Here is a 13,125-nt window from a genome sequence, read left to right as displayed (position 1 = left end):
ACTCCCAAAGTGGCACCTTGGGCCTGTGCCCAGAAAGGGCGGGACCCTTTCCAGCAGGCTGGGCTTGCAGAAAACATCGTGAGTTCAGTTTGGGTGAGAGTTGGTCCCACAGCAGCTAGCTGCTAGCTGCAGGCTGGTGGACGCCTTCACAGTGGGCATAGGAAAGCCTGCTTTCGTGCCTCCCCAGCCAGATGGGGGCTGCAGCTCCAACTCAGCCCGAGGGCAGGGCACAGTCCAGTGTCGAATTCTCACAAGGGCGCCTTAGCGTGTGACCAGAAAGGCTGGGGCCCCACCCACGCAGGCAGCATGGGCAGGAGACTAGAAAATGCTGTCTACTCACGTCCCAGTCTCAAAAGCAGACCCGGGGAGGACAGTAGGGACCTTCTGGGGAGTACGTGGGAGTACCTGGGCTCCTGTCCCTCCTCAGAGCTGAGCAGTGGCTGCAGGCATGCCCACAATTTCCTGATGTCTGGGCTTTCAGGATGGCGCCTGGCTCAGGCTGCTCCCGGACCTGTGGGATTCCACATGGGTCCCCTTGTTGGAGCAGCGTCTCTGTGCAGTCTCCACCCAGCACCTCTGTCTCCACCTGTGTTAGGCCCAAGACCCACTTTTGGTGGTTCCTGTAGCTTCTCTGGTGAATCCTAGAGGATCTGTTCAGTTTGTGAAATTCTGCCTGCTGTTCTGGCTCCTCTGAGTTGGTGTTAGTGGCAGCTGCAGTGGATCGGGCAGGCTAGTCTTCTCCTACACAGTCCATCCAGTCTGTGAGAATCACCTGCTATTCAGGAGTGGAGGAAGCACATACTGCCTCTGTCTCGTTGGCATCTTGATCCTGTCCCCCATATAGGTTATTATAGTCCTTCCGATCTTAGCTACTTAATGAGAAAGTGGAATCAATTAAGTCACACATCTCATCACCTACTCTGTGCCACCACTGTCTTGGCATTGCACAGGAGAAGCAGATGTGCCTGGCACTTTGTTTTTGCTCAGTAAACAATTATTGAACAAGTGAATGAATGAATGCCCTACAGCTGCTAGTCCCAAGCAGTTCTTAGTTGAATAGGGAGGTGGGGGAGGTAGCAGCAGTGTAGGGAAGATACAAATTGAGTTCCCTGAGGCAAGGGGGCGGTTCTGGTTGGGGGAGGAGGAAGGTTCATGGAGAAGGTGACACTTTAGGTGAACTTTAAAGGGAAAAGAGGATTGTGAAGGAGCGGAAGGGAAAGATGTTCTATGTGGGATTAAGTTTTTATGGAGCACAAGCGAAGGTGGGAGAGGATGGAGTATTCTTGAGGAACAATGGAGATGTTCCACCGAGACTGGATGCATCAATCCATTTTGCATTTCTATAAAGGACTACCTCAGACTGGATAATTTATAAAGAAAAGAGGTTATTTGGCTCATAGTTCTGCAGCTGTAGGAGAAGCGTGGTACCAGCAAGTGCTTCTGGTGTAGGCCTCAGGGAGCCTCCAGTCAAGGTGGAAGGTAAAGGGGGAGCAGGCGTGTTGCATGACGAGAGCAGGCGCAAGAGAGGTACGAGGGGTGCCAGACTCCTTTAAACAGCCAGCCGGCTCACGTGAACCAGCAGAGCAAGAACTCACTCACGAACTCAGGGAGGGCACCTGGCCATTCGTGGGGGATCCTCTCCGTGACCCAGACACCTCCCACCAAGCCCCACCTCCAATACCGGGGATCAGATTTCAGCATGAAATTTGGGGGACACTGCAGTTTCTGTAGGGGTAAAATGGTGTTTAAGGCTAGAAAAAAGAGATTGAGCCCTTACAGTGGGGCCTTGAACGTGTGGTAGCCACTCAGATGTTTTGAAGAGGGTAGCAGTTGTGCCCTTTTCCAAAAAGACAATATGGCGGTGGTGTGAGGGTTAGGTTGAAGGGGGAGAAAAGGCCAAGAGGGGTGGTTAGGAGCCTTGTGTAGCAGCAACAGTGAAAAGTAGTGAGCACCTGATTACTGGGAGTATGTGGAGGAGAAAAGAGGAGGTGCTGCAGCGGGAGGTGAGACAAGCCTGGCAGAGGACCAGAGGTGGGGTGGGAGGACAGGGTGAGCCAGGGTTTGAACATGGTGGCCCAAAGGAGTGAACATAAATGCCAGCTTGGTGTCATGAGTTTGAGTGGCAGTTACTCCATTTCTGAGTGTGCTAAACAAGTGGCATGTGATAAAAGGCACTGCCTTTTCTATTTGAAGGTTATGCTACAAAGCAGTTATATTTAAATTCTGAACAGGTTGCTAGAACCCATCACGTCCAAGCAGAAAGCTACCTGGTATACAGCATCATGAGCAGTGGCGAGATCGAGTGCAGCAACACCTTGGAAGACGAGCTGGACCAGGCCCTGCCCAGCCAGGCCTTCATCTACCGCCCCATCCGCCAGCGTGTCTACTCGCTCTTGCTGGGCGGCTGCAAAGGTAAGAGTCGATCGGTCTCTCTTTGTTGTGGTTCTGTTTGGAGTTGAATTCTAGAAACTGGCCAGATGAAGTAGAATACATTCTTTCAGGACATGGAGATAATTAAATAGGATTTTGTTTCTCTGTCAAATGTATAATTGGGAATACCACTGGCATCTGTAACAATTTAAGTATAAAAACCATGGGACATATATATTTAATTAGCAAGCAGTTGATCAGCATTCATTAAAAAAGAATCCCTTGTTTCTATAAAATGTCATAGTTTATGCCTTAAAAGGATTTGTGCTTTTTAAAGAATGTGAAAACTCTTTATTCCTGTAGGAGTGTAGGTTATGCTTATTATTAGAAAACAATGTCTACTTAGTCTTCCCTCAAAATGTGATTTTCATAAAATAACTTTACACAATCTAGTACATTATTTATAATATAAACACAGTTTTTCTTTAGAGTTTTTGAAATGAAGTTTATGTTTTTCCCATCTATTTTTCCATTGCGTACTTAGTAGCAAGAGTAGGGAGAAGACCCTCGGTGAGGAGAGCAGTGAAACTGGGAGTCCGTCAGGGCCTGTCACTCATGCTGGGAAGGGCCGGGGGCACTTGGGAGGTCAAGGAGCTTTGGTGTCAGAGACCAGTGATGCTTCTTATGTCGAGTCACCTTTTCTGTAAGGCCTTGAGCACCTCAGACAGGCAGCCCTTAGGTGCTCTATGGTCAGATTTGAGGGTGTTTGATAAGAAACTCTGCCTGTCCTGTGGGTCAGGACAGAGGCAGGAGGAGTGGGGTGCTGGCGAAAGGCTGTCAGTGGCCCGTTTTGCCTAAACATCATTTCCAAACATGCCAATGTTATTGATATTACTCTGTTATTCTGGAAAGTATATATTTTCATAATCTGAAAGCGGTGATAGAATCATTATTATTTAGGGTGTCTAGGGTGGTGGGGTTCTTCAAATCTGGTTCCTATAGTGCCACCCACTGTGTACTGCCTTCCCCCACGTGACCCAAGGAAGACGTAGAAAGATGTCTGAGCTGATTTAAAAACAGAAGTATGGCCGGGCGCTGTGGCTCACGTCTGTAATCCTAGCTCTTGGGAGGCCGAGGCGGGCGGATTGCTCAAGGTCAGGAGTTCAAAACCAGCCTGAGCAAGAGCGAGACCCTGTCTCTACTATAAATAGAAAGAAATTAATTGGCCAACTGATATATATATATAAAATTAGCCGGGCATGGTGGCGCATGCCTGTAGTCCCAGCTACTCGGGAGGCTGAGGCAGAAGGATCGCGGATCGCTCAAGCCCAGGAGTTTGAGGTTGCTGTGAGCTAGGCTGACGCCACGGCACTCACTCTAGCCTGGACAACAAAGCGAGACTCTGTCTCAAAAAAAAAAAAATAAAAACAGAAGTAAAAGAAACTATGTAACAAACTCTGGGGCCAAATATTGTTTAAGTAATTTTTAAAAATTTCTTATTTGGCTCTCTGCCCATATTCTTTCTTAACATGGATGATTGCACATTGACTTTAATGATTAAAAAAGATAATTTCCTCTGAAAAAATGTTTACAGAATAATATTGGAATTGTTTTTGGACTGCTTCAGTAAATGAGAATAAATTACAGAAGCTTCACTAACTTAAATTTCATACTTTGTTAATGTAATTTATTTATAGCCATATAGATAATGTCATTAGCCACATGAACAGGAAAAACTACTCAGATGGAACTTGTCTTCACAATTGATCATTAGTTCCTCTTTTTCCTTCAATTTTTTGTCATTCTACATGAAGTTTACATTATTAGGATATGAAAATAAAATGCTGCTATTGCTGATTTGTTTATGATGATAATAATGAAGTATATTCTGTTATTTGCTTTGCTTACTTTATTATTTCATGTGTATTTGAAAATGTGTATATTCTACAGTGGTCAGGTATAGTGTTCTGTAAATATCAGTAGTGTTAATAGGGTTGTTCTAGTCTTTAACTGATTTTCTGTCTACTTGTTCTTAGTTCTGAGAGTGTTAAAAATCTCCCCATATTGTGGTTTTGTCTGTTTATTCCTTCAGTTCTTCATTTTTTGCTGAAGATACTTTGAAGCTCTGTCGTTAGGGGCATATACATTGAAGATGGTTAGGTTTCTTAATGAATTGACCCTTTTAACATGAGATTTGTCATTTTTCAGTCTGATAATATTGCTTGTCCTAAAGTTGACTTGTATTAATATGTGTACTCCAGTTTTCTCAGTGTCCATGCTTGCATGGGATGTCTTTTTTCTATCCTTTTAAATTTTGTCTTTACATTTAAGTGCTTCTCTTTTAAATATCATATCCAGTCTAACAATCTCTTTTGAGTGTTTAGACTATTTATATTTAATGTAATTATTGACATAATTGGGTTTTAGTATTCCATTTAGCTCTTTGTGTTTTTTCTCCTTATTTTCTCCTCTTCCTGACTTCTTTTGGATTAATCGAATAATTTTTAGTATTTTGTTTTATGTCTTCATTTGAATGATTACATTTACCTTTTTTTTTTTTTTTTAAAGAAGTGGTTGGTTTAGGGCTTACAATATATATTTTTAAAATCACAATTTACCTTCAAGTAATATACCAATGTTGTATGTAATGTACTAATCTTTTAACAATGTCCTTTCATTCTGTCCAACGTTTTTGGTATTGTTTAATGTCTCCTGTATATGTTTTCAGACTTTTTAATTTGAAATAATTACAGACTCACAGGGAGTTACAAAAATAATACATAGATTTCCATGTACCCTTCACCCAGCTTCCTCCAAAGATGACATCTTCTGTAAATCTCATGCAATATCACAGCCAGAAATAAATGTTGGTACGCTAATGTTAACTAGACTACAGACTTTATTCATTTCACTGTTTTTTGTTTGTTTTGTTTTGTTTTTTTGAGACGAAGTCTCATTTTGTTGCCCAGGCTAGAGTGCCATGGCATCAGCCTAGCTCCCAGCAACCTCAAACTCCTGGGCTCAGGCAATCCTGCTGCCTCAGCCTCCCGAGTAGCTGGGACTACAGGCGTGCGCCACCATGCCCGGCTAATTTTTTCTATATATATTAGTTGACCAATTAATTTCTTTGTATTTATAGTAGAGACGGGGTCTCGCTCTTGCTCAGGCTGGTTTTAAACTCCTGACCTGGAGAAATCCCCCTGCCTCGGCCTCGCAGAGTGCTAGGATTACAGGCGTAAACAACTGCGCCCGGCCCATTTCACCGTTTTTTTGCATGCACGTGTGTGTGTGGTTCTGTGCAGTTTTATCCCATGCAGAGGGGCTTTTAACTACCACAGTCAGGTTGTAGAGCCGGGCACCCCCAAGCAGAAGTCCCTGTGCTGCCCCTTTGTTCTCATCTCTTTCTTCCCCTGTCCCTGTCCTCTGGCAACTACTGATCTCTCCTGCATCTCTGTTTTTGTTCATTTTGAGAATGTTATAGAAATGGAAGCATGTAATATGTAACCTTTAGAGATTATGCATGTAGTATGCACATATCTTAAGCCCTGTTATACATGATTTTAAAAAAAAAAATGTAATCTAGGGATTGGCAGTCTTTTTCTTTGAAGGGCCAAATGATAGATATTGTAGATTTTGAGGGCCCCCCTACCCCGCGTCTCTGTAACAACCCCACGACCCTACTGTTGCAGCACTAGAACAGCCAAAGGCATTGTGCAACCTGATGAGTGTGGCTGGGTGGCAGCAAACCTCTGTTTAACTTTCACATGTGACAAAATTGAATTGTGTATGGTATAATTTTCCTGAGTCACAAAATCTTCTTTGCATTTTTTTCAACCATTTAAAAATATTGAAAGCATTATTAGATTAGCTTTCAGGCTATATAAAAACAATCAGGCCAGATTTGGCCTGTTGGCTTTAGTTTGTCAGCTACTACTTTAAACAGTTATCTTTTTTAGAAATTGATAAATGATAAACATCTTTGTTATAAATTTTTTGTTTTTATTTTTAGAGACAGAGTCACAGTGATGTGATAACAGCTCAGTATGGCATTGAATTCCTGGGCTCAAGCGATCCTCCCACCTTGGCCTCCCAAATTGCTGGGATTATATGTGTGAGCCACCATACCTGTCTGATAAAAAGTCTCCTATGTATGCCATTTTCTGTGCTGTTTATTCTTTTATGTAGATCAAAATTTCCATTGAGCATCGTCTTCCTTCATCAAAAGAATTGGATTTGTCATTTCTTATGGTGTAATTTTAAATTTTCTGGTTTTTTCCCCCCTGAATTTTCATAGTCTTGTGTCACCTGATGACACAGGGATACCTTCTGAGAAATGCATCGTTAGACAATGTCATCCTAGACAATACATCATAGACAATACATCATAGAGTGTATTTACACACACATAGGTGGTAGATCCTACTACATACCTAGGCCATGTGTTATAGCCTATGCTCCTCAGCCACAAACCTGTATAGCCTGCTACTGTGCCGAATACTGTAGGCAAATGTAGCACAACAGTGTAGTGTTTATGTATCTAAACATGTCTAAACATAGAAAAGGTAAAAATATGTAATACAGTAAAAATATGGTATAAAAGATTAAAATGGTACATCTGTACAGGGCATTTACTCTGCGTGGAGCTTGCAGGACTGGAAGTTGCTCTGAGCGTGTCAGTGAGTGGTGGGTGAATGTGAAAGTCTGGGACAGCACCGTACACTACTGTAGATTTCATATTAACTATACACTTAAGCTGCCTTAAATTTATTAGAAATTTTTTTCTTTCTTCAGTGATAAGCTTTTTATTTTATAAAATTTTGTTTTTAAACTTTTTGACGCTTGTCAAAAAGTTAAACATATCATACAACTATACAAGAATATTTTCTTTCTTTATATCCTTATTCTGTGGGCTTTTTTCTATTTCTAAAAATTATTATTTTTTTTCTTTTTAAATTGCCTGTTAAAAGCTAAGACACAAGCAAACACATTGGCCTGGGGTCTTCACAGGGTCAGGGTCATCAGGATGTCACAAGGACACCTGTGTGGTCCGTCATTTTCTGAAACGCTCTTATGCAGTGCATGGCTGTATCTAATCTTTGTTTGGGGGTAGAGTTTTTTTTTTTTTTGAGACAGAGTCTCACTTTGTTGCCCAGGCTAGAGTGAGTGCTGTGGCGTCAGCCTAGCTCACAGCAACCTCAAACTCCTGGGCTCAAGCAATCCTTCTGCCTCAGCCTCCCGAGTAGCTGGGTCTACAGGTATGCGCCACCATGCCCGGCTAATTTTACATATGTATATTAGTTGGCCAATTAATTTCTTTGTATTTATAGTAGAGACGGGTTCTCGCTCTTGCTCAGGCTGGTTTCAAACTCCTGAACTCGAGCAATCCGCCCGCTTCGGCCTCCCAGAGTGCTAGGATTACAGGCGTGAGCCACTACGCCCGGCGGGGGTACAGTTTTGCCAGATGTAGAATCTTAGGTTTTTTTGTATGTGTGTCCAGCACTTTAAAGATGTCATTATATTTTTTTCTGGTTTATGTTGTTTCCCAGGAGATGACAGTTGTCATTGTTGTTCTTCAGATGTAATGTGACTTTTTCCCTCTGTCTTTAAAATTTTCCTCTTGACTGCTGGTTTTCAGCAGTTTGACTAAGATGAGCTCGAGTGGTTTTCTCCTGTTTTCCCAGGTGAGATTCTTGAGCTTGTTGAACCTGTGGGTTTATATTTCCTTCAGATTCAAAAAAAATTGAGCATTATTTCCTCAATTTTCTTCTATCTCAGTCTTTTTTTCACTTCTTCTTCTGGACCATTTATTGATTTCTCCTCCTAAGGGATCCACATATTTTTGCTCATTCTCACGTCTGGTATTTTTGGTGGTATGCTAGATCATTTCTGGTGCTATGAAGAGTTTTCTTCTGTCAGGCAATTAATTTCCCTGATCCTTCCACACCTTGCCTTGTGAGGGTGAGTCTGTGGTAGGTTTTCCTGTAGAGCTAGGGTGGCCCTACTGCTACGGCAGGGCCTCCTGGGCAGTCACCTGCACGCCCATATGTGGGACGAGGTCTCCTCACATGGGTGTTGGGAACACTACTGTCCTGAGGCCCTGTGCAAGCTCAGTGGTGGCCAGCCCCAGCCACTGCTCCGGCCTAGCCTCTGAGTTGCGCCCTGAACCTGCATCTGGGACCACAGTCTGGCACTGCCCACCCTACAACACGTGAATGCTTTTGTCCGGAGAGTCTGTCCAGTTTTAGTGCTGACGAAAGGAAGACGGGCCACAATTCTGCCCCACACCCCCATGCCCAGTCCTTGGTCACTGCTCTACCCACCACACCCACCCCCATTCCTGGTTGTGGCTCTGCACCGCCCTTTGTCCCTGGCCATGGCTCTGCCCCCCACGCCTACCCCCATCCTCTGAGTTCAGAGGTACTGCTGATGTCTTTTTTGGTAACTCTTTTTCTCATAGAAGGATTTGAGATGTTCTCATTACCCTCTCTGTTTAGAAAGTCTCTTCTTCTGTTTCCTATTGTGGAACTGCTGTGAGAATCATATTGGACTTATTAGATGGACATTCTATATTTTTTCCTCTTTTAATTCCTGTTTTTGTCTTTTTGTTCTGCATTGTGGGAACATTTCACTGCTTCATTTCTCAACTCTTTTGCAGAAAAGTTTCCCCTCCTTCTTCTTACCAAGGCTGCTCCCCCTACCCTGGATGGAGCCCCTCTCTCGTTTGGGGGTTCTGCCTAATTTTGCCAGCGGTTTGCCTGGTGGTCTGGGGGCATAGCCCCTCTCCCCTGCTCTAGGCTCCTGCACCATGCTGACCTTCATATGGCAGAGTTACATCTAGCCTCTGCCTGCCTGCCTCTGTGTGTGTGTGTGTGTGTGTGTGTGTGTGTGTGTGTGTGTGTGTGTGTGTGTGTGTGTCTCTCTCTCTCTCTCTCTCTCTCTCTCTCTCTCTCCCCCCCTCCCCCTCTTCCTTTCCCTCCCCCTCTCCCTCCCTCCCTCTCCCACCCCTCTCCCTCTCTCCCCCTCTCCCCACCTGGCACTGTTTAAAAATGTATCTGTGTTGGCAAATGTAAACACTTTTTTTCTGGCTTAGGCCATTCTTCTGAATTCTAGTTCAGATAGCACAGGTGGGAGACCTGGTCTCTTGAATCCTATTAGGTGAACAGTGGTCTCCAAGTCCGTGTGAGTAGCAGGAGGGAACCAACCCACTCATTTAAAGTGAGACTGAAAGCCACTGGTGCCTTTTGGCCACATAGTGTAGACTTGGAGCACCAGAGGCCTCTCCCAAACTTGCACAGCCCTCAACACCGACACCAAGTCCGAACCAGAAGGCGCTCACAGGCACTGGATTGCTGCACTGACCCTTCAGGGTTCCTGTTTATGGATACCTTTTGGGTAACTGATCTAGTGCACACTCCAGCTCATCTGGACACCTCAGGGGTCCCTCTTTAGGGAGTGCTGGCGTTGCTCCTGTGCACACTTTACATGGCTGGGCATGTGGTGTTGGGAAATACTCTGGGCAGAGGGGCCCTGTGCTCACAGTCCTCAGCCTGTCCCTGTCTTCTGACCTGGTCCTACCTGTGATTATTACTCTGTCTCTGTTTTGTCGTCTCCCTAATGATAAACTTAGCTTACATCACTCTGTGAAACTTTATAATATTTGGAAATGTAAGAGACACTCAGAAAGATGCAAAGGTGGCATCTCTTCTCATTTCCTCCTTTATCCTCAGCATTCACAGGGCCGTGTGCACCCTTGCAGCCTCTGGCACTCCAGGGTGCTCCCCCTTCGTCCCTGCAGGATGCCCCAGCTCTCCTTCTTGCCCAGCAGACCTTCCAGGAATCCCATGGAAACGCTGTGGGATTGTCCCTGTCCAGTGCCCTGACACCTGGGCACAGCACCAGAAGACTGCCAGCTCTTTAAAATCCTGATGACTACTCACAGGGCAACTTTTCCCACAAATACATATACAAAAAGGAATGGGGAGTTCTTCTGTTTTCTGAGGATTAAGGCCACACGGTTATAGTTCAAGCCACAGTATAAAAATATTACAGAGCCATAAGGATAAATAATTGTCTAAAAGCCTGAAGAGTTGTCACCAAATTGGAAAACCCCCATGTGAAGAGGTTAAGGTTGACGTCCCTGTTGTCCGTCCTCTTTCTCCTGAGTCCTCCACTTGAGCAGGATCCACGTCTCCTCCGGGTGGTCACGTGAGAGAAGTCTGCACCATGGGAGCTGAGGCGTCCTTGTGATCCAGGTGCAGTTTCTGTGTGATTGAGGCCGGAAGTGTGAGCAGTTCCACAATTTTGCTCCCAAAAACACATAACTAATCTTAGTCATGTATCAAAGATTTTATAAAGTGGATTAATGTGTCTGTCTTTGGAAATAGCAAAAGAACAGGCTTGACAATGATGTCAGTTTCTGTTTCCATGTAAAATGCTAGAGCCTGAAGTAGAGAGTAAACAAGCAGGAACTTTGCCCTTTTGGACTCAGAACCTACAAATTGAAAGTTCTAATGTTAAAATCAAATTTTTTTTTAAGGAATTGCCAGACTCAATTTTCTCTTTTTTTTCTTGATATATAAAAAGATTATTTTATTATAATACTGGCAGACCAAATAATTGCAAACATTTTTGACATGGTTTCGAAGTCCGTGTCTGATTAAAACTTCTATAATGATGTGGTTTCCAGAGAATGGACTAAACCCTAGGATTTTCCAGTAAAGTGCATTTATTTTTTAAGAAGATCTCAGGTAGCGCTTTGTATCTGTCTTTGGTTTTGAAAGGAACCCAGGAGCTGTAACTACGCAGGAATGATGATTGGGACCAAACATGAAGAGTGCTGCCATCTGGATAGTTAGGTTTGGATGAATAGGTTGTGCAGACCATGAAACTTACTTTCTGCAGATGTTGGCGTTTCTAGCCACCCCGTGCTCGTGTTTTGTCCTCGCCATGAGTGGAGAGGGCACCGCGTGCGCCCCTGCTGCCCACTCAGGCACAGAGGTCAGGCAAGGGCACAAGGCATCTGCACAAGCTAGTGTGGTTTCCTAGTGTCGATTTTGATAACCCCTTTCCTGTGAGGAGATGCTAGTTTACCTAAGAGAACACACTACTTTTTAATATCACTTCCTTTTTATTACCCCACACAGTTCTCTACTGTCTCCTCTTGTGCCTCTACTAACCCTGCTGTGTTTCTGCAGATGGCATCAGCAGCTGCGTGAAGGAGTGGTTTGTGTACCCTGGGAACCCACTGAGGCACCCGGACCTCGTCAGGCCCCTGCCGATGACTGTCCCAGGTACAGACAGCCTTGGTTTAAGTAAACTGCTTGTCTCCTCTTGCGTGATGTAAGCTTGAGAATGGGCCAGTTGTGGAAGCATCTTTTTCCACGTACCGATTTTCATTTAAACCCTTGGCCCAAGATGGATGTGTCTGTCTCATGCGGTCCCCAGCTAAGGGAAGCGGTGACGTTATAGCAGATGTGCCCTGGACCCACCTGCTGCATTACTCTTCACTCCCCTCCTCCCGCCTGCCCGAGGTCACAGTGGCGGGCAGAGGAAAGACACAGGGCGGCTGTGGTCAGAGTCCAGTCACTGGAGTTGGGCAGGATCAGGTTCTGCTTGTCTCAGCTCTCACCCTCTCCCCGCTGCTGACGGTCATTAGATGAGCTGTGGGATTGGACATGGGCATAAAAAGGAGAGTTATCTTAACTGGAGAAAATAAGTTATAAAAGTTAGTTGAAGTAAATCCCAAGAGCAGCCTTTCTTCCTGCGAGTTCTTAGTGTCTGGAAAAGGTCAGGGGCGTCTGGCTGTTGGGTGCTGCTCTGGACAGCTGAGGAGGAGGCTGAGTTCTAGGGCTTATTTTTAGTGTCTGTGTCATTGTTACAGAGAACACATTTTTCTGGAGTTTTGCTATTCCATGTTCATATACATTAAATTCTCTGGTGTCACTACAATTTTCTATCACATACGCCTGTAATTTACCAAATATGGATCTGAGCGCTGCAAATGTTTTTTTTAATAAATGGAATTGTATTGAGAGAGAAGTTGAGAAAAGTGACTTTAGGGAATGTTTCCTTATTCTGTCAATGAGTGATAGACTCAGACCTAGTGTTTATCACAAAAATAAATTAAAATGCATTGACATTTGTTTTTATAGCAAGAAGTATTTTTTAAAAAGATAGCCTGGCCGGGTGCAGTGGCTCACGCCTGTAATCCTATCACTCTGAGAGGCCGAGGTGGGCGGATCACTCGAGGTCAAGAGTTTGAAATGAGCCTGAGCGAGACCCCATCTCTACCAAAAATAGAAAGAAATTAATTGACCAACTAAAAAAAATATATATATATAAAATTAGCCGGGCATGGTGGTGCATGCCTGTAGTCCCAGCTACTCAGGAGGCTGAGGCAGAAGGATTGCTTGAGCCCAGGAGTTTGAGGTTGCTGTGAGCTAGGCTGATGCCATGGCACTCACTCTAGCTTGGACAACAAAGTGAGACTCTGTCTCAAAAAAAAAAAAAGATAGCCTAAGTAATTTTCCAGAAACATTGTTATATACATAACTTTTATCTCATAGTGTCCTTACAAAAATAATACGGTAAAGGTTTATTATAGCTTTCTTCATTGTTTGAATTAAAGAGGGTGTTTGGCTATGCATCATTATATTAAATGTCAACAATGCTAAAACTGCAATCACTTTTCCACCAACCTAATAAAAAAGAAATCACAGATATTTTTCAATAAAGTGGAAGTGAAGCAGACAATAT

At 44.0% G+C, this 13,125-nt stretch overlaps 1 protein-coding gene across 7 annotated transcripts in view; it reads left to right on the top strand.

Moving 5' to 3' along the window:
- Positions 1 to 13,125, top strand: part of FAM120B (family with sequence similarity 120 member B) — a 98,154-nt gene that overhangs the window by 24,985 nt on the left and 60,044 nt on the right. For all 7 annotated transcript variants that reach the window (XM_076002769.1, XM_012782541.3, XM_076002767.1 and 4 more), the window contains exons 3-4: positions 2,232 to 2,412; positions 11,565 to 11,660. In XM_076002769.1, the coding sequence (XP_075858884.1) occupies positions 2,232 to 2,412; positions 11,565 to 11,660 (277 nt within the window). The remainder of the gene's footprint in view (positions 1 to 2,231; positions 2,413 to 11,564; positions 11,661 to 13,125) is intronic.

Source organism: Microcebus murinus, chromosome 5 (genome assembly GCF_040939455.1).
Source record: "Microcebus murinus isolate Inina chromosome 5, M.murinus_Inina_mat1.0, whole genome shotgun sequence".
Classification (NCBI taxonomy): domain Eukaryota; kingdom Metazoa; phylum Chordata; class Mammalia; order Primates; family Cheirogaleidae; genus Microcebus; species Microcebus murinus.
The sequence above is the reverse complement of the archived record's forward strand: the minus strand, read 5'-3'. Positions and strand labels throughout refer to the sequence as shown.